This window comes from Notechis scutatus, chromosome 5 (genome assembly GCF_049901735.1).
Source record: "Notechis scutatus isolate UNSWTSFEM ecotype Mainland chromosome 5, rNotScu1.2, whole genome shotgun sequence".
NCBI lineage: Eukaryota > Metazoa > Chordata > Lepidosauria > Squamata > Elapidae > Notechis > Notechis scutatus.
In genome coordinates, this window is record NC_142013.1 from 85,329,449 (window position 1) to 85,352,193 (window position 22,745).

At 36.1% G+C, this 22,745-nt stretch overlaps 1 protein-coding gene across 2 annotated transcripts in view; it reads left to right on the forward strand.

Annotated features, from left to right (window-relative positions):
- CCDC138 (coiled-coil domain containing 138) overlaps positions 1-22,415 on the forward strand; it is a 29,027-nt gene extending 6,612 nt beyond the window's left edge. For both annotated transcript variants that reach the window (XM_087967220.1, XM_087967221.1), the window contains exons 8-15: positions 523-600; positions 690-794; positions 2,384-2,548; positions 3,898-4,014; positions 4,762-4,954; positions 15,046-15,222; positions 20,006-20,144; positions 20,793-22,415. In XM_087967220.1, coding sequence (XP_087823346.1) covers positions 523-600; positions 690-794; positions 2,384-2,548; positions 3,898-4,014; positions 4,762-4,954; positions 15,046-15,222; positions 20,006-20,144; positions 20,793-20,961 — 1,143 coding nt within the window. In that variant the 3' untranslated portion in view covers positions 20,962-22,415. The remainder of the gene's footprint in view (positions 1-522; positions 601-689; positions 795-2,383; positions 2,549-3,897; positions 4,015-4,761; positions 4,955-15,045; positions 15,223-20,005; positions 20,145-20,792) is intronic.
- The last annotated feature ends 330 nt before the right edge of the window (positions 22,416-22,745 follow it).

Consider the following 22,745-nt stretch of genomic DNA (forward strand, 5'->3'; position numbering starts at 1 on the left):
GATTTTTCACTTTATATAGTTGTATACCTTTCATGTCTCCTGTGTATGTATCTTCACTTTAGTTTTATCTTTTTAAAAAAATGTTTATGTGTACCCCACCCCCTTATGTTAGTCTATAAAGATTTGTTTGATTTATTGTGGCAATACAACGTTGAAAACATGAAAATATGTATGAAATATTCTTTAACCAGAATAAGAATAAAATCCTTGACAGTTTCAATAAAACATACTATTAGATAAATGTGCTTTGAATATATTTCGGATTGAAATCAAAATTTCTTGGATTTTGATCTCCATACTGATGGGAAATCTCGCTACATTGGTAATTTTAAACTCTGGACTAACTGCCTATGTGAAGTCAGCCTTTTTAAAGAGAAATATAGAATTTGTGATGAGTTTTTCATAATGTCAGAAAGAAAAACTATACATAATCAGTGCTTTGGTTCTTTGGAAACAGAAGATTTCATATAATAGAAATATTTAATTTTAAGCTTTGGTTCAACATTTGCTCCCTATTTTTAGTTAATTGATGTGACTGAGCAAAACAAGAAGCTTGAAGTCCAGTCTCGAAAAGTACAGGCTCGTTTAGAGAATTTGCAGGTAATATTGAATCTTGGCTTTTGTTATCTTTGTCCTCTGCCCACTCCACCATCAGAAATCTTACATATTGTCTCTCTGACCTATTTCAGAGAAAGCATGAATTTTTATCAGTACAAAGATCTAAAGAAGCCACATTCCAAGACCGTAAATCTGTGAAGTCAGAAAGAGCAATAGCACCAGCAAAGGCCTATAAAGTAAGTAAGGCAAATTCTATAAATCACTCAATGCCCCAACTCAGAATTTTAAAGTCAGAAAACCTTATTTTGTGTGAGAATGGAAAGGGCAGCTGTGCATATAAAATATACAATTGTCCTTTTATACTATATGTGAGATACCTCGTAAACACTGAATATTTGTATGCAGAAAATACTGAGTTACATTCATTTGTATTATTGAAGGTAATTAGTGTGTTCTCAGAATTCCTAGTGGTTATTTTTTAAAAAAATGTGAAATATGCTTTCTTTTTTTTTAAATAAGCTAATATATCTTACATCATTAATATATATCAACTATGCATATATATTCAAGGAAGAAAGAAGTAAAAAAGATCACAAGCTAAAAAAATTGAAATTAAAACCTTTGCATACATTTATTGATTTGGAGAATGCTTAAATCCCTCTGCCTCTAGCAACCAAGTCCCAACCAACATTAAACTAATGCATGAAAAGAAATGGAAAGCTTCACAAATGGTTCAGCAGGGAGAGAGACAAAGAAGTGTGATGATTAAAAATACAAGTAATGCTTGCGGTTACATTAGCGGTGTGTTGGTTTGGAAGTTAATATATGTTTACTTCTGTGTTGATGCCTGACGCCTCAAATGATTTTCAGGGAATACTAGACAAATAATATAACGCAATGAAGAATACAAATATGAAAAATAACATAAAAGACTCAGATAAATGTCAAAGACTCAGATAAGTGTGCTTGACAAGAAAATAGAGGGAATGATTGCTCACTAGTGATGAAAAATTAGAGTAAATAGGTGAACATAGGTCCCTTGGGAGACTGTGTATTAAAGATAATAAAATGGATGGTGGAATTTGTGATGTGCAGATACTAGTAGGACAGTAGTATGTAGTTTGTGGTGTGTTGCAAGAAGTAAGCATTTCTCTCCCCTTTGGTATATGAAAGATTGAGTATATCAGAAGAAATATAAATGTAAATTGAGAAATATAAATAGCAAGTAAAAATAAAGTATGAAATTAAAAAGAAGCAATGGCTCAATCTGATGTGTGAATTCTACTTTATGTAAAGCTATATTGACAAAACCTTGCAGGTCTAAAAATGCTATCCTCCCTCTAGTTTTTCCCACGTATCTCAAGCTCTTATACACTGACCTGCTTGCCTGGGGCTCCCGCCTCTTCCCTCTTTAAGACCTTATAGTCCTGGAGTTACAGCGGCAATTGGGATTGTTGGAATTATTTTCACTTAGCGATGTGGTCATGTGGCATCACACTTAATGACCATATTACTTAGCAGCAGAAATTCTGCTCCCAATTGCCATCATAAGTACAAGTAGCAGCTGCCCACAGGAGCAGAAGTGTCAGTTGTAGCTATATAATACATTCAGTATTACAGGATGTATTATCCATACATATGAAGTTGGAAGAACATTTCCCTTCCTTCTCACTTTCTTACCAGTACTAGACGTGATTTCCATGCACTTTGGGAACAGGTAACCCAAACTGGATATGTGTTGCACAGCTCAACATACAAATTGGCACTTCCTGTCAATATAATCTTACAGTAAAGCTATTTTGAAATCTCTGTAATTTTTTTGCAGGTACCACTTAATTCACATGTCTATAACTTGTTAACGGTATTAATGGACTGGATCTCAGAGCAGCACCTATGCAAATTGATTGTTGAGGAAGAGAAAGAAAACATTCACAAGCTAACAGGCACATTTGTTTTCAGCAAAAACTATGTACAGGAGAAATGTGTCAAGGTACAATTTTTTCCAACTTAATGTAATAAAATGGTACCACTATATTGGTATAATTTGTACAGTATGTTCAGTACTGGTACATTAAAATGCTCTACTGATTAAACAGAAAGATTTGATATTATAGATCCCATGCTACTCTTCATTTTACTTTCACTAGAAAGCCTGTTCTCTAAAACAAGGGATCCATGTTTATGAATGTAACTTCAGATGAATGTTTGGTATACAGGCATGTTTCATGACATGTAACTTAACATATCTGGTTCCTTGTGATTTGGATTTCATCCATCCAGCTCGGATACATTAATTCTGATGTGGCTATCATTTGATAATTTTTTAAACCAGAGATTTAAAAATGGTTAACCATGGTTACTTAAGATAGTAGATTACAAACTAAAAGTGCTCATGTATGTCCATTAGGTGCAGTGCTAAACATGTCTGAAAGTAACCCAACTGGTTGCAGTGGGACTTGTTTCTAATTCAGCATGCATAGCCTTACACCATCCATTCCACACAAGCCCAAATAAGCTGCTTCCTGTGCTCCTCTGTAATAGAAAAGTTGTGATAATGCCAGACAAATGAGTTTAGTAAAGTTTTTTTTAAATAGATTGATTTCTCAATCAAGCTGCGTACTGAAAATATTTAAAACCTATTAATGACATTATAATGCCAAATATACTATCTCTCAGAAAATTATGTATTAGCTGCAGTACAGATTTTATTAACAGGCTTCTGTTAATAAACAGACACTACAATCCAGCTTGTTTTCCTAGTACAGGAATCTCAAAGAGGATGTAAAACTTCCCTCCATGAGGAATGCCTTTATTCCATAATGATAGTGCTATATCAACAGCCATCATAAACAAATCCAGATTGAAATGGCATTAATTCTGCAAAATACTGATTGGCCAAAAGACTATATGCTATTTATGCCCCTACAATGTTGTTCTGAATAGCAGTTTATAGCCCAGATAAGTGACAGCTGATCTTGACTGATCTCAGAAAATCCAGGTTAATTCTTGGATGGATGACCATAGCCAAATCCCAGGGCTCAAGGCAATGGCAAACCACTATGTTAGACTTTCTAATAAAAGTAGACTATTACAGTTTTAGATTGATATAATTTAAACTGGAATGTTCACTGAAAAAGGAAAAATGCAGGAAAAACTAGTGAGAAAAATTAACATATTGCATTTCTCTAATTCATAGTTTGAGATATGTTTCTGCATAATAATATTTAACTTTTGATATTTTAATTGTTATTACCAGCATAAGTACCAGCTGCCAAATACAATCTATTTATAAGACCATAATTTGGAAAATAATTGCAACTTTTTGTTTGTGTTTTGCAGGTTTTGCCTCTAGTTGTGGAACAACTTCAGTGGTTGCCCTTTGTGAATCCTAACCTGCACTTCCCTGTGGTTAAATGCATTTACTGGGCTGTAAGGCAGTTAGATGGAAGTACCCAGGTAAAGTATGTTTTCATGCAGCAAATGTGCTTTTCACTAAGGATGTTTCACTGAATAAAACAAAACTTTCACTTTTTATGGCACTCTTAATCTAAATTTTAATCTGTTTCTAGACAAGATGGGTGGCACATATCTAATAAATAATGAAATGGTTAAATATCATTTAATCATAGGTAAATCATTTTAATATTAATGTAGATATATTGCACAATTTTTTTGTAAGACCCATTTCTTTTGTGAATCCCACTTCAGAGACTACTAGAATTCTAGATCTGAACACATTGTTTTGAAAAATTGCAGGATTCTCTTTATACAATTGATATAATTTTTTTTATTGGCCTCAAGCCGGTGTGATCTCTTTTTGTTTTTCTGCTTTGATGCAAATTCATATAAATCTTATAATTAATCATTATGAAACAATGTATCTTCATTACAAATTTGTAATAGGCAGAAATTAGACCATTTCCAAAAGCAAACCTACATTAGGAACTGTTAAGCCTTCAGAATATGTGTCAAATATATTAAATGTCAAATAAATTTAAATGGTTTATTACATTAAGCATTTATCTTCTGAGATCACTGGTTTGGAAGTACATTGCATATTTGAAATGGTCAGATTGCGGTGTTGATAATATTTGTGTCTAACGTTTATATTATAGTAAAATGTATATAGAATAAATATATTATGACAATACATAACACAGAATACTATAGTCACATCCTACTTTTTATTACTTGCATAAATAGCAGGCAGCAATGACCTCAACCATGAGACGGCTGGGTGAAGACTTATTTAAAGGTGTTGTCCCTAAGGAAAGTCAACACAATTCTTCTGAACAATCTACTGATTCCAAGGCCAAGGCTGCATCTTTCTTTAAAAGTTGTAATTTATCTTTACGAGTTGTATCAACTTTAATTATAATCAAAGTGGTCACACAAGGTAAGCTTTATAAATATTTGGGAAAATATTAAACACTACAAACCTGTTAGTGTTTTTAGAAAATCTTTTAAAAGTTGTTGCTTCCTACAAGTTAATATTTTAAATATTTAAGGTACAGAGACAAGTCTTTTTCCTACAGTGCTGATAGAGGCTATCCTTTATTAGGTTTGCTCCTCTCACTTTCTGCTTCAGGCTGGATCACAAAATTCTTAAGATTCCACTCACCACTGGTTAGGATCCTATTTTTGATTGTAGAATTCTTTGAAAGTTACATTCTTCAATGCTTTCAGCAAGGACCATCATGGAAACCAAGGGCAGAAACTGCCTCTCTCCAGAAACATACTTGAATATCATATGATGGTTGTGATCTCATAAGGTAAAGAGATCCCAGTAGCTTTGATTCCAGTTGTTGCATACATTATCCATCTTCCTTTTCCTTCTCACAGTATCTCACGGAGTGGCAGCAGATACCCATCAACTCAATTTACATCTTGGCAGTCATCCTTCTTTAGGTTCTACCTGCAAAGACTCCTATAAGCTGTTATCCTGAACAACCCAGGAAATACTGGCTATAATATATGCATTTCCTGTTAATTGAATCTCTGATGATCTTAAATTGTAGTTTGGTTGACCATACAATACCTTACACACTACTGCATTTGAAATACTAAAGGAGTTTTTCAAGAATAGGACCAGAAATTAGCAGCCACAATATCAACAATATCAGTAACAATGTCTGCTTAAATAGGTTACATCTAAACAATATCCAATGAAAGAATGAAAGATGTGAAATAAATTTTGATTCAGAAAAAATAGAATGAGAAATATTGGATAAAAAGGGAAGGGACTTAAAGTAGAAATACAAGTGATAAGAGAATGATTCAGATAAGGACTCTACTGCATACAGATTATCCTTGATTTATGACCACAATTGGGCCCAGAATTTCTACTGTAAATCGGTGGGATTGTAATTCCAGTCAGACTCTACTTTATGACAATTTTTAGGACAGTTATTAAACCATGCAGGTTCTTAAACAGATCCACCTGCCCCAATAGGCATTTTTGCTGAAAAGTTGGCAAAAAAGGTTTAAAAATTGGCAAAGAAGGAAGCAGAGTGATGTGTTCATACTATCATAAACACAAGCTATTTGCCAAGCACCTGATTGTGATAACGTAAGGGGGGGTTGCAAACAAGCTGTCCTAACTGAACCAAAAGAAGCTGGCTGAAGTTTACAAATTTAAAGGGAAATAAATACAAATAATAAACCAAGCAAATGGTCTGGATAATGTCTTTTTATTGGGTTTACAACCTTGAAGAAGCAATGCAAAGAATAATTGAATGGATTAAAGATTAAGATTTTAACTAGTAAAAGGAAGAAATATAAAGTTACTTTATTTGATTAAGGTTAAAATAATTGATTTATTTGATTAAGGTTAAAATAAGATCACGTTCTTTTGAAATCCAGGTACAACTTTTACAGAATTTTTGCTGATAACCAGACTTGAAAAGTTGGTGTTTTATGGATTTGCTTATAGATAAAGGATGGGATATGGGATGAAGAGACATCTGTTTAACCTTACAGAGAGTGAACAACTACCAAACCTATAAACTACCTGTTTATACAGGTAGTCCTCGACTTACAGCCATTCGTTAGTCACAGTCCAAAGTTACAAAAGCACTGAAAAAAGTTGACTTCTGACTGTTTTTACACTTAAAACCATTGCAGCATCCCCATGGATAAAAATTCGGATCCTTGGCAACTGGCATTTATTTATGATGGTTGCAGTGCCCTGGGGTCATGTGATCATCTTTTGCAACCTTCCGACAAAGTCAGTGGGGAAGCCAGATTCACTTAACCATGTTACTAGCAACAGCTGCAATTGTTTACTTAAAAGAAAGATCATAAAATGGGGCAAAATTCATTTAACAACTTCCTTGCTTAGCAACAGAAATTTTGGGTTCAATTGTCATAAATCAAGGCCTACTTGTACTGTTCTTGCTGTGATGAAGATTGAAATTTTTTATATATTTCTTTTTTCTTTGTTTCACTTTTTCTTTTCTTTGTACTTTTTACTCCCTCTTTTTACTTTACTTTCACTGAGCTTAGCTTGCATTCATTTTTATTACTGTAATTAAAATCTTAAAATGTTTTTTAAAAATCTAAATTTGAGGACTTGTTAGCTTCTGATTTTGCAATTCAGGAGCGAGCGGCCTGAGAGTTATGTGCAGATGAAGCTCAGAAAGAACAAGACCTTTGGGGGATATCCTGCAGTTCTAATACAGTCAAGTAATCAGCCACCAATTGTAGAAGCCCAGCAACAGGCCAAGTCACACAATTTAGAGCCTGGAAGATTCCCAGTCTTCCCCAGTGGACCTAATCATATTGGAAGGGGCATGTGATGACATGTGGGGCATGGCACAAAGGCAACACAGTCAAATAAACAAGAAGTGTCCCTTTAGTACCGGCAACTTTGCCCCCAATGTCCAGGTTACCTTCGGCTGGAGAAAAATATCTCCCAAGAACAGTCTTTAAATGGAGGAAATTCAGTCCAAAAACAAAATACATACGAACTGTAAATAAAAATCCACACAAACCACGCTGCATCAATTAACTTGACAGGGCAGGATAAGGAATTGCAGACTTGAAAGGACAACAAAACACACACAGTTGGGAAGACACCAGGAACCCAGATAAGCCTTGACAATAACAGATAACTCACAATTTGCTTTCAACAACTTTGCTGTGCGTAACTTCCCTTTTTAAACACTGTTCCCAGCTGCAGCTAATGAAGGGAATCGGGGCCCTTTCCTCCCCTGTAAACCACGCAACTCACATTGCTCCCTATTCTGTTCCTCCTTGCGTGCCCTAGGATGAAGAGGGGGTGGCCCTGAGTCTTCCTCTGAATTCCCTCGGCCTTGCTCTACCTCTCCCCTCCTCTGCCCAGCCAAACTTTGCCCTTCCCCAGTTTTTCCACAGCCAACGGAACCACACTCCCTGTCAGCTGTTCGGCCTCCCCCTCAGAATCAGATTCCAACAGGGGTATGATAGGGCATGAGGTTCAACCAAACTAGCAATTCTCTCAAGTTCACTCCAAGGGCAAATCTTCCTGCTGCCTTCCTAGAGATGTCCACAAACAAAAATAATGGCATCATCTCTCCGGTGGAAGGGAGACTGGACTGATTTTTTTTTAAAAAGAATGCCTGGATCCTTACCATAGAGATCCACCAGCTGAGAAACCAAGAGTTCTAATCCCAGCTTAAGCACAAAGTCAGCTGGGTGACCTTGAGCCAGTCACTGTCTTTCAGCCCTATGAAGGAAACAGTGGTAAACCTCTTCTGAAAAACTCATCCAGAAAACTGCAGGGGTTTGTCCAGGCAATCACTAGGCATCACTGCTAGCTCAAAGATCTCCCCGTTCCTCACACATGGGAACACTAGTTTGGTTTCCTTTTCAAAGTTACATCGACCAGAGAAAGATAAGCTTATGAGAATAATCTTCAATCATTAAGGTTGTGTTAATTTGGAATGAGAGCTTTGAAGCGATGCAGAATAAATGTTCTACAGTAGTAATCAAAATGTGACTAATAACTATTAAACTTTGGAAGTACTTGAATAACAATTCAAATCATTAGAAGAAGGAAAAAAGAGAAACTGTAGATAATGAATAATACATTAAGTCAATAATATAAAATTATGTATTTCATATGGTAAATTCTAAAATCCAAGTTTTCAATTTTCGCAAATTGAAAATTATAAAAGTAAATTATAGTCTAAAATGGTTTTGAAATGGAGTTGAATTCCAAATCAAATTTATTGTTTAAATATAAGTTATTCTAGAGATTGAAATTTTATTGCTATTTTAATAAGCTGATGCTGGGAGATCTCCCCTCTGCCCCAATTTTTTTTCTAAGGAGCTGTATAACTTGCCCTTTCATTTGCAGCTGTCTCTTGCTATATAGAAAGGCAATTTCTGTTTTATTCAATTCTGGTTAAAAAAAAACTGGGTAGGCTATTTAAACCTAGAGAAACTTGTGACTGTAATTGCTCTGTCTGTCATAAATCACACCCAGAGTTTCTGTCTGAGTTGCAGTGGATTAAGCAGTAGCAATGGTCTAACTTAAGTTGCCCCCAATCAGTCCTAATAATATGCATGAATTCAGGAGATAAAATGGATCTTGCCTAAAGTCTAAATTATATTTTGTCACAATTCGAGCTGCTACAAAGATGGTTTTAGCTCTGAATTCTATGGTGAGCAGACCATATCTACCCAACGTTCTTTCATTTTTATGCAGGTGTAAATGAAGCTGAACTGCCCTAATTGAAGTTCAACTTCATTCATGTGTTTTTCTTGCAATTACATTCCGGATTGCTTTCACTTGGTTTATACTTGCTGTCCATGGCATTGTGATGACCCGGGGTGTGGCACAAAGGCAACACAGTCAGTCCCTTTATTATCTCCAACTTTGCCCCCAGTGTCCAGGTTACCTTCTGGCTAGAGAAAAACTCTTCCAGGAACAGCCTTTGACTACAGAAAATTCAGTCCAAAACCAAAAAACAACAACAAGGTAAACAGAAACTGTAACTGTAACTTGTAAGTCCAAACAAGCCAAACTGATTAGTTTGGCAGGGCAGGAGCGAGAATTTCAGACTTAAAAGCATGGCAAAACTCACACATTTGGGAAGACGCCAGGAACACAGATAAGCCATGACAGTACAAGATAAAGTCATGTTTGCTCCCAACAGCCTGCCACAACCAGCTTGCCTTTTTTGTAATCTGTATTCCCAGTTGCAGCTAATGAAGGGAATCAGGGCCCTTTCCTCCCCTGTAAGCCATGCAACCCCAGGTGCTCTGTTCTCCGTTCCTCCCTGCGTGCCCTACGATGAAGAGGGGGTGGGCCTGGGTCTCCTCTGAATTCCCTCTTCCTTGTTCTACCTCTCTCCTGTGCCCAGCCGGACTTTGCCCTTCCCCAGTTTCCTCCACAGCCAACAGAGCCACACTCCCATTCCCTGTCAGCTGTTCAATTTCCTCCTCAGAAGGGCATGACAGGCATTTTTCAGGGCTTGGTAGCCTTGACTCCAATTAGCAAGGCTGAACCTAGTTTTTCAGTGACATTGGAGTTTGGTTTTGAGCTGGGCTTTTAACTTGATGGGGTTCTTCAGCTGTGCATCTCCAAATGAATATGACAGATGTGCCCACTTCAACCATGGCAGCCATGTTAAGGGCTATGCATCTGAAATGTACATGAAGCCAAGCGCAACATAAACTTCTTAGAGATAAGGGAGATAGCATTATTGGATTTTCACTTTTCTATTTCAGATCAACACTTTTTGCCTTCACAGACAACCAGTGTGCCATTTTCATAGTGGAGTTGAGCATGGCAAAACATTTTCAACAGAACACATCAAAAGTGCTCTGATTCAGCTCTGTACATTAGGACACAAAACACTTCATCAGCGCATTGAAATATTTCTGTGCTATTAAACACAGTGTCAGACAGTTGATATCCCATTTTCAAATATCAGTGGAAACCCTGATATTTAAAAAAGACCAAGGATCTTCCTGTGCTTTTCTTACTTTTTCTGGTCAGGTCTGTACAAAATTTGTCTGGAGGGAGCAACCTTTGTCAAAAGGAAGTTATTAGTAACTCTGTCTTGGAGATTCTTGCTTTTGAGATAATCCAACCTTTCATAGAAGTCCCACAGGCCCTTACATCCTGTCAGGAACTTCTGGACTTTTCACTATCCAGATGCAAACTGCTTAAAACTACATGTACAGATGTATACAATCCAAATCACTTCAGCTTTTCTAAGGAGATCCATGATGCTTATCCATTAAGTTACCTTGCCCAGAGTAACCTTGTAGGGGAGATAGGTGGCTTAAAAAAATTTAATAATAAAAAGTTCCCAGAAGGGCTTTTTGTCATTAATGTTAAAGATTTTCCCTTAAAAAATTCATTGAGATTTGGATGAAGGGTGTATCCAAATACTTGGCAATAATGTATAGCTTTAGCCTTAATTTCCTTTATTTTAAAGGAATTTAAAGATAGCCTTAGAGAAGGTCTGAAATAATGGTTAAGGAGGGGCCAATAGAAAAGAGTACATGTCCAAATACTGAAGCACATATGAGAAAGAAACAATCCCACCATTTCATTTAGTATAAGGGGGGACAGAGAGAAACTTGAACCGGCTTTCTAGTTTCTGTTATTAAGTAGCATTCCTGAAACCCCTCCTGTCTATGTTTTTTGAGCTGGTTTACCTTGAAAGATGGTTTGAAATGTTTTTTTTTAATCCTGTAATTCTTCCAAAGAGGTTTTTGTAGGAACCTCAAATCCGTAAGTTTAGTTCAGTTTACTTTATTGTCATTGCACCTCGTACAACGAAATCAAACACCAGCACATTGAAAATATAACACAAACACACATCCTTCAGCCTCCACACATTGAACCGAAAACTACCAACACCGCACTATGCAGCAAAATTCAAAACAGCTACTGCCCTGGGATAGAAACTGTTTTTCAGCCTATTTGTCCTTGTTTTTATTATTCTGACTGATGGTAATAGTTCAAAAAAAAGGGTGCCCAGGATGAGGTGGATCTTTGAGAATGTTTTGAACTTTCTTAAGGCAGCAGGAGCTATAAAGCTCTTCCAGAGAGGGGAGAGGGCAACCCATGATCCTCAGGGCAATGACGTTAACCCTCTGGAGCTCTTTCCTATCTGCCACTGTGCAATTGGCAAACCATACAGAAGTGCAGTAAGTTAAGATACTCTTTATGGTACAGCGGTAGAAGGTCACCAGCAGTTTTCATTCAGTTGTTGTTTTCTGAGAAGTCTCAGTATCATCTCTGCTGGGCCCTTTTGACCAGTGCTGCAATGTGAGCACCACAGGTCAGGTTCTCTTTTATGGTAACACCCAGAAACTTAAAACTGGCCACTTGCTCCACTCGGTCTCCATTGATAAGCAAGAGCTGGATGTCTGATCTGTTATTTCTATAGTCCGGTATAAGCTCCTTGATCTTATTGGTATTGAGGACCAAATTATTGTCTCCACACCATGAAAGCAACCGGTTCACCTCATCTCAGTAGGCAGACTCATCCCCCCACCCCCAGAGATGAGTCCCACCATTGTTGTATGATCTGCAAATTTAGCAATAGTATTACTAGCATGAGTGGGAATTCAGTCATGCACATAAAGAGTATAGAGTAAGGGACTCAATATGCAACCCTGTGATGTACCAGTGTTAAGAATAAGGGCTGAAGAGGTATGATTACCTAATCTGACTCTGTGAGTGGCCAGACAGGAAATCCATAATCCAAAGGCAGACTGAATAAGAAAGTCCAAGGTCCAGAAGTTTAGACACTAGTCTATGTGGAAGAATTGTGTTAAATGCAGTCATTGGTTTCCATCATGAAACCTATACTTCATGCTTAAATAATCTCTCACTTCTCTCTTCAACAATTGCATCAAAGATTAATGTCTTAGAATCACAAATCTTCAGATCATATTTTGTTTCTTTTCTTCAATAAACGTAGATTGGGAGATGATATAGCAATCATTCAGAGATGAATTAAGGGTTATATCATTCTGGCTTATTTGCTTTTTAGATTTCTATCCCACCTCTATCTCAGGTATAATGCTCTCTCCTCCCAGTCTAGATCGGTCTGAGAGATTACCCAGTGAGCTGCTATGACTGAAAGCCTCTGCTGGCTGTTGATCCATGGGGTGTCACAGGCTTCATTGATTTTTCTAACAATGGTTCTTTGGGAGCCATGTGTTGGTAGCTAACGGGCCAGCTGGCTTATCTTTTATTCAGCTAGATACTTTTGTTTCATTTGAAGCCTCTTTGTCAGAAGATCCTTCAATAGGTTGTCCATTCCTTCTAAAGTGTCTTCCTTCGGCCACTCTTCATGCTCTTAATGCAGGATGCATTAGTATAACTCACTTAAGGAGAATGAGATTATTACTTACTGAAGACAGCTTTCTCTATGGTGGATGAAGAGGGTGGTCAAGGGAGCGTTGCTTATAGAATGATTAGGGGATGAGGAATGGGAATATTTTCACCGTCTCCTCTTAGATTGTATTTCTGATGGAGTTCTCTACTTTTCAAGTGCAGAACTAGAAGTGAGTCAGTCCTCCCACAGATGTATATAAGATCTCCATGATCCTCCCTGTTAAAGCCAGAATGAGCAGTGAAGGATGCCTTCAATCCATCATAGGAAAAAGAAAGCCTTACAATTCCTTTCTTAGATGAAATTGTGAAATGTTTGTTCATTACAAATTAAATAGACTGATACATAATTAGTAAATAACATGATACAGTAGGGGGCACCCTAAGTAAGGTTTTGCAGTTTCTGAGTTATATAATCTTGCAAGAAAATACTATTACGTTATTAATCTACATACATATTACAGTATTTGAAATATATCCAAATAAGTGTAGCTTGCATTAAGATGCCAGAGTTTTTTTAGTGAAAAATTTACTGTGAGTAGAGTTACTACCTATCTACTATTTTAGGGTATTGATTTAAACATACAAATAATTACATTGAACACAGTGGTTATTTATTTACTTATTTATTATAAAGAAATATATAGGATTTTGCTGCTATTTCTATTTTTTCTTTTAATATTCAGATGTTAGCAAATTTCTATATGGATTATTTTTTGTTTCACTGAAGGTTAAATACTGCACAGTACAACAATAAGTTTCAATGGCCAGCGAAAAATTCATAGCCATGAATTTCATGAGTAGACGAGTGTTGACATTTTTCAACCACCTATAAACATCTATTGATTTTTTTTCTATATTATTATATCCATTTCAGAGGACCAGCCACCTTGAAACAAAAACCAGAAAATCTTCGGGCATATTTAAACTATTATATGCATATAGAGTGCAGGCTAGTTGTTAAAGGTGAAAGGAGAGAAATAGACTATGGAATCATAATGCTACAAGAAATCTAATTTTTTTTCTATATCTCTTCAACTTTGAATCCCCACTGTCTACAATTTGTTCTGATACGTTTTTTTCTGAGGCAGAAGGACAACCTGAAGGCAACTCTCCCAAAACCACTCCTGTATGACGATTACTAAACATCGATGTCTTTAATGCAGTGTTTTCAACCTTTGCAACTTGAAGATGTCTGGATTTCAATTCCCAGAATTTGCCAGCAATCCTGGGAGTGAAGTCCAAATATCTTCGTCTTGTCATGGTTAAAAAACATTGCTTTAAATGGTGTGTGAACCAGGAGCATTCAGCAAAGGGTCCGTTATGTCCTTCTCCTTTTAGGCTTCCTACCTGATTTTGTACTTTAGATATTTTAATTAAATATTGGCCTGCTGTCCCAAATTTTCTAGCATCAGCTCTAGCTTTGTTTAGACATATGCTCGCACATTTTTAAAAATTAAAAGCTTGGGGATGGTAGAGAGTGGCTTGTTTGGGTCGATGTCATCTTTGTCACATCATAAAGGCTTCTTTCATCCAACTGTTTTATGAAAGGACTCAGAGTAGGCAAAGTTTCCAATATGCCTACCCTGGGGTTATAAATCATTTCACATACAATCTGTTGGCTTGAAATGTGAGACCTTTTGGGCCGATGCTGTATCCTTGTTGCTTTCCTGAAGTTGGAGTTCTTAACTAAATGAATTTTTCATTTGGTCAGTTCTAAAATTTGGAATATTTGGCCTTTCAAAACTTCCCCCATTATGAAGAGAGCAAAAAAAATGTGCTGTATCATAACTAAATAACATCACCTTCAAATTGTGTTACTATATAAGAAAGTTCTAATTTTAAAATAGCCTAGGTATGCTGTAAATATTAAATTTATACAGCTATTGAGGTTGTTGTTAATAAAACATAACAGGATTTTGTGAGTGTAATTTGCTTCGAGTCAATTTTCTTAATATGGTACTGCTTGACACACATAATGAGCAAACATATTCATTTAATAATTCATTTGATAAGCAGTATAATTTTAAAACTTCGATATAGGACATTGTGCAGGATTTTATGCACATTAGTGATGGCCTGTATGAATGTCTTAGAAACAATGGTGTACATCTGTAATATTTAAATTTAAATACATCTTTTAGCTGATTATTTGGCACAAGCCTTTGATTCACTTTGCATTGATCTGAAGACAGAGGAAGGAAAAGTCTTGTTTTTGGACTACCAAGCTGTGCCCATAATATTGACTCATCTAAGAATATCAAGGAAAGGCCTCCTTTCCAATGCCATTGACAGTTTACTTCAGATGACAACAGAATCTAGTAAGTAATCAATGTTCTTTTCATACGCTTTTTACATTGTTTAGCTCATTTTATATGCCTTCCATGTTTGATTTTGTGGTAATTGCACAGTAAGTTATTGCAAGAGAAGGATTATTATTATTTTTATTAGGCAGAATGGGAAATTCTGCAAAAGAAAATGTGTTTTCCCCTGCTGTAGTTCAATATGACAGGCAGTTAGTTTTAAAAAATGAATGCTTTTTAAAACATTATAGTTTATAGAAGGGATTTCAAGCCTTATGTATGCCCATTGGATATGTATGTATGAAATTGTGATGTATGAAAACATAATGTCCAACTAAATTTTGTAGGGCTGACCTTTTCAAACAAGCTCTGAGATCTCAGCATAGACCTGTTTATGTAAATACAAATTCTAGTAATAAGATGCCTTTAAGTTCTTTCAGATTTCTAATGGTGATTGAATACTTAGTATGTGTAAGCTCTCTAGAAATAAACACGTACACAGTGGGTTTATGTACAATATTGTTTTGTGGATTGTTTCTTATATCAGAATTATAACTAATGGCTTCTTAAATTGATACCTGGATGATTGAATTGTTTAACCTTTCACATGTAAACATTTTTGTCCTGCAATTGTTGATACCATTCTTCAGAATGCCACGATTCCTGTCTCTGTGGTCATACTTTAACATCAAATTAACTAAGATCTCCAGATGTGCCTCCAGCAAAACAGAATAATCATTCTACATTTAAAACTCACAGCGGAATTAAAAGAAAGAACTCTGCATTCCTATACAAACGAGGCAGCTTGATTTTCTACTGAGATAAATCACTGCTAAGGATTCATCCCACAATTTCTGCCTAGAGTAATTATGCTGTTTTATCTTAACCAGGAAATAATTGTCTTTTTTATCTTTAGCCTTCTAATGTTAAGTGAGCTGTTTTGACACTTAATACATTGTCAGGACTATGTTTCTTTTATGTCAGTTGCACAAAAAAAATCCATGTGGCAACTTTGAATTTAGCATTTTGCTAAACATTTACCGCAGAGGATTTGCTTTATGTATTACCAGTTTGGTAGTATATGTAAAATTATTAAACACAAGATAATTAAATGAAGTTGCAGAGGAAAATAGAAAGAATGGTGGGTACAGAGAAGAGTTGGCTTGCCATCTTTCATTCCACACAATTGTCCCCGATGCACTGCACCTTCCTCACAAAATTCTTCACCTATGACTTGACTTTTACCCTTGCAATTTAAATATCCTGTTCAGAAGAGAAGTACTGGAACTACCTCAAAGTTTGTCCATGTGTTTGTTTTGTGGAGTTACAATTGAGAATAAAACTTGTGTTAAAGTTTCTCAGAATAAGGGTTTCTGTGAGACTTTTATCTCTGAAGGTTTGCTTCAAATCGACTTTCTATTCAAAATCCTAGTAGGAAAGGTTGGGGTAAATGAAATTAGATGGAAATAATGTCATTCTCTTCTTTGGAAGGTGAACAGCATAATCTTTTTGACCGAACAGCAGTTCACCTGCTAAGGTCTATAACTAATTCAAGGTGCCACTGATGAATGGTTAAGCAGATAACAAGAATTCAGCTGCTGCTTTTTATTCAAGATGGCTCTTGTTGAAAGGTTAAAAGAGTTGTAATCTGTGTAGTTATCTAAAATTAAAACTAAACACCATGTAGCTACAGATATCATTCTCTTAATTATTAAACCTCTGTTGTGCATCTTTTTTGTTTCTCACCTACTCAAAAAGGAACCTACACACTCTTACCATGCTCTTTTAAAGGCTAATAATTGGATTCTTGATTTTGTGAGTATGATTTCTCCTTAGCATTAGCTGTGTTCACTGCTGCAAGGGTTAATCCATCCCATCCTTTATTCTTTTAAAGGGCAAGTGCAAATGTATCTTAAACAGAGGCATTTGAAGTTAGAGATGAAAAAAGAATAGTTTATAGCTTATATAGGATAAGTGGCATGCTTTTTTAAAAGGTTTCCTGTCCCAGACTTTCCTTTCTCATCCTGTCTGTAATGTTTTCTCTGAGAGGTTTGGATTGTCTTTTCCTTCTAATTTGAAGACACAGGTCAGCCAATGACTAAAATAATGCTGCTCCATGTAGTCCAAAACAGAACTGAGTTGTCTGAACTCACACACATTGAGATTTCACCCCTCTGAGTGCACTAAAATACTGCTAGCTTTGATTGAACTCTGCAACTTTATTCAGAAATAACACTAACAATGAATAAACCAAAGCTAAACTTGGAAAAAATTCAGTAAAAGCAATGGACTATAGGCATGCATGATTTAGATAAGATTTTTAATGGATTTGATTTGATTATGTTGGTTCTTAGGGACCATGAAGTGGCGTTCAATGGTACAAAAACAGACCCTGCATCTGCGGGAATACACTAGGAAGAAGAAGACTATCATATAGATAGATAATTCAGGATAATCTGTTCCCAAACTCACCTTTTAGGTCTTCCAATAATGCACCCATCATTTTTTTAATTGAATCCACCGATCTTGCTGATTGCCCATGTGCCATTCCCCAGATTGGCTGATATATGTGGGTTTGAACCTTTGCTGATTATTCTTCTGTTGCTTGCAATATTTCTGAGATATTCAATTAATTTCTATAGCCTTCTGACTTGGTAATGATGGGATGCTGACCTAATTTAATCTTGTAATACTGGAAGGTGCTCTAAGGTACCTTGGATATTAGCATCTCTATTACTACAGAATGAGCAGCAGAGGTTTCTGGATTGAGTAGGCGAAGAGTCTTATTATGAATAAGACAATACCCTTTTAATTGGGGGCTAAAAGAATAATCAAGAAAATATTCTTAACCCTACATAGGAAAGCAGAAGCAAAGGAAACAAGCAGAATGGGAATCTTGCTTTCACATCCAATATTTAGTGTATATGTAAACTAAATATCAGATTGTAGATGTTTCCTTTGAAAATCTACACTCACATTGAAACCACTGACTGCATTGATAAGAAACCTTTAAAGCACTTTATAAACTCATTAGACATTGTGACTTTTGCATGCTAATATTTAAAATATTGATTGGAGCAAGCCTAAAAGAAGCACAATGAATGTTTATAGTGTTTTACTGGGTATATTATGAGCCACCTACAGTTGTACATGTGGATGACATATAAATAAATAAATAGGATTATGATGTTGCTCCTACATTTAATTCCAAAAACCTTTCTTTTTCTCTGATGTGTTCATAGGATTTTGTTTTTCCTTTTATACAGGATGGACTGCACTCAATTTTTCTCAGCATTTTGCTTACAAAGGCAGGACGTAAATATATTGTAGCATAATAAATTTGATAGCTGCAAGCTGCTTAAGAGTGAAAATGGAAATAAATAGTAAGAGAAAAACATTTCCTGCTAAAAATGAAACATCAGCTAGTTCCTTAAGAAATGAAACCTTCCTTCATTAAAAATAATGTTGCAAAGATACCACCATATTGATGATTGTGTCAAAGAATATGCAAACATTGATGTTTCTGGGATTTTTGCCTTATTTGTACTATTGGGAAATCTCTGAGCTAAAATGAGTTTCCACTTAATACTTATCAGAAATTCAACAAAACAAAGCCCTGTAAACAGTTAGACCAGCTCTGTGTTTGTTTGTGGGAAGAGAGGAGGCAGGCACTGTGTTAAAGAAAGCACTTGTAACCCAGAACTGTGCTAAACAAGGTAGCAGTCCAGTAGTTTACCACCAGAATGCTGGGCGTGGCTTTGTGGGCGCGCTTTACGCATGCGCGCACACTTTGCATACGCGCAGAGGCTTTCTGACGCACCTCCTGCAATCCTGCACTCTCCCTGTCGCTTCAGCAGCTGACGTGCAGCAATCTGCTGTGCCGCGCAAAGCAGCTGCACTTCAAAAGCAGGGAATAAAGGTCAGTATGGGAGGCCGGGCAGGCGAGTTGGGCCCAACAACAGCTCCTCACAGAGAACCGGTTCTGTCTCCGCTGATCTTCAGCGCTACCGGTATGCCTGAACCAGGCCAGAACCCGCAGAATACCACCACTGCAGCAGTCTCTCCCATTATTAAGAAAGCTGAGGCATTCAAGCTTTTGTATGTTCCACCTGCACTGGTTAATATAAAAGATATCTTAAACCTTTAGGTTTAAGATTTTCATGAATTATCATTGATCTGGTTTGTAAAATGTCCTGTGAACTGCTGATTAGGACAATGGGTCTGTGTTCTAAAGTCAAAAGTGAGGCACATGGATAGGAACTTTTTCATGCCTCCTCGTCTTCAGCTGAAATATCAAAATCTACATGGCAAAGTGGAACTGGGCAGGTCAAGATAATGGTAAAATATTCTAAGAAACCGTCCTTCTAAAGGACAGGGATGAAAGATAGAATTACTGTACCGTTGTTCTTTCAAAGACTTCGTAGCAAGAGTATGTTTCCAGTATTCATTAAGGACCATGAAGCTTGAAAAGAATTGTAGAATTACTTGCGCTGTAACATTGTTTTTCTCCGCCTTCCCACAACTGATTGTATGTATGAGTGATGGGCATGAGAGATTTGCTCTTTCAAAATTTAAATTCCTCTGGAATGGATTCTGATGATTTCCAAGCAAAAACTTGAATCAACACCAGTTAATACCACACATCATCAGTTTTGTAATATCTGCTGAAATTTGAACATAAAAAGTTTGATAGTTTGCTGAATCCCAGGTTGAAGGTATTTGAATATAACATGCCTTACAGTTATACACACCAATTATGATTGCTGAACTCCTTATATTTATTGAGGACTTTATTTTACAGGGTATTTGAATAGTTTTCTGGAAGCTTGCAGTAATGAACTCTTTTTCCGGACTTGTTCAGTGCTGCTTCGCAGTTCTAATCTTGATATTCAGCTCCTGGAAAAACTTAGCGTTCTGCTTCAAAAACTTTCAAAAATCAAGTAAGCTTTCCAATCTCGAAATATTTTTCTCAGGATGGAGAATGTGTTTTGTTGGAATCAGGGCAACCCAGGATTTCCATAGCTTGGGAGATTTGTGGGAAAAGAAATAGAAAAAACGTGGATGCAATAGCTGAACTAGACAAGAAGTCAATCAAATAAAATAGAGCAGACCCAATCACAAACCACTTAGGAAAGACATAGATTGGTAGTACCGAGAGGGGATTGGTGGATAAAGATCAGTAAAGTATAAGTATACCTTAGTAGTAAAATATAGAAATAATGCCTTTTGAAGACTTTTCTAACTCTTGTGCCTATTCTTTTTCCACTCCCTTTTTTGCAATAATGAATATCAGTGCCACATCTTGCAGATATCCTTGTGTTGTTAACTGCAAGTCATTTTAGTTAAAAGAAATATCCTGTGTCCAGCCTATAAAGTTTATTTTAGAGAATGTAAAAAACAAAAATCCAAAGTTGCTGGGAGTGTATATAACTTTAATAAATTATTATTAAAAATAACCACATAAAGTATGTATGAATAACAGCATATACTGTCTATTTCAGTTTGGAAAGTTAAAATTTCAGAATCAAACGTGAATTGAACTTCTGAAGTGACTTTTTTAATTGCACATTTTTCAAACTATATTGCAGGAGTAATAAGAAGATGTTTGAGCTGTTTACTCTCCATTTGATGATTCAAGAACTGAGGACAACACATCCAGATCACACATTTTTGTGCATTAACCTGAACTCAATTCTCTTTAATTTGGGTTTAATAAAAAACAATCCAATTGAAAGTAGTGAAAATGCAAGTGATTAGCTGCATTTTATGAAATGTTGTTTCCAGTGGCTCGTTTATATTACATGAATTAACAAAGTGTGGAATGGGAATTGCCACAATAGGTGTTTCAGTTGTACCAGTCTTCAGAATACATCAGTTAGAATTGCTTTAATTGGAATTGTCTCTTTTATCTGGATTGCTTACCTGTACTTCACTTGTTTTAGACTGGTCTTCAGCCCAAAAGGCAGCACCCAACAATACAGTGTTCTTGCAATGAGATCAATGCCTAGCTGAATAGTACCATATTGGATATCGTATAGTACCTTTTTTGCATAAGTGACCTTGCATTGACTAGGACAGGGCAAGCAATCTGTTTGTGGGCAGAAATCACACTTTGATTTTTCTTCCCTTCCACAATGTTTGAAGCATGACAACAACGGGGCCATATTTCAGCCCAATTTCTTGGTTCATTTGGGAAACAGCTAAGAGATAAAATATGTGCGTTGCAGAGTTTCCCAGAAGTTTAATGCATCCAATTTTATTTAGAAACCATGAAAAAAATCATGGCACAAAGTTTTGAAAGTTAACTGGAGCTAAAGGAATGGAGTTGAATGTCTGATGACCTGCAGTTGATCACTAGTAAAGTACAGAAAGAATAGTAATATTCTTTTATGTGGGCAGCTGGACTTTCTTTAGAGATGCTCATTTTGTTTCTCATAACGCTTGACCCCAAGCGTTTCAGTGATAATTGACAGAATCAGATTTCCCAGCACTTTTATTCCAGCAATACAATGAGAAGATATTGGGTAACCACTGAGGTCAATGTCCTTTCATTAAATACATATTTAGCTGTTTTGTGGAGGCTATTAGTAGCTGAAAAGATTGGTGTTGGCCTATGAAAATAAAGCATTGATTCTTACCTGAGTTTCCAAGAGCTCTTTTGTCGGTGTTAGAAATGCCCCAATCCTGAATGTGGAGTGCCTGAAGACTGTTGCTAGGTGAGACATCCTTAGAAGAAGGCTTTTCTTCGGACCATTTCAAGTTACACAATAATAGAAATGTGCAACTTTTGAAAATTATTTTAAATACATCCTTCAAAGCTCAAGTATTTAAGGTATATCTTTAAAGAATCTGAAAATATGCAGCTGCTTTAAGGAGGCAGATTAAAAGACACAGCTGCTTTAAAGAGATTCTGTGCCTTTGCTATAATGCATTCCAAAGAACCTCTTCTGAATCATTATTGAACAGAACACTTAATTTTTTTTTCTGATTTCTTTATTTTAGAAAAAGCCCAGTTATTGAACTCAATCTTGACAAACACTAATTTGTTTTTTTCTGATATTTTCTATACAGTAGGCTGGGTCTTATAAGGGTTACAAAGAGATTTATTTTATCCTTTATGTATGTTCATTTGTTTATTGTCATGTTACAGTGACCACTCAAAAATGTCCCTATGTATCATTTTAATGTAATAAAATAACAATTTAAAATCATTTATATTGGGGGAAAATATATTCTTTGAACTACTTGACTTTTTTTGATTGTAGCCTTTTCATTGATAATTTTATAGATTGGATTGAATGAATTTAGATTGTTCGTTCCAAGAATAGGAAGGGCTTCTTCCATTCATGGAAATTCCTGAGGCGTGAAGGGCTGGCGGGGATTCTTGGTAACACCAACCATCTCGGGGCAAGGAAATCCTGCAAAAAGTCTGCTCTTGGGATGCTTTCACACATTTTTTTATTTTTTTTTTTTTGGGGTTGGGTTTGGTGTGGGAAAAAAAAAAAAAAGCAATTTTTTTTTAAAAAAAAAAAAAGGGGGGG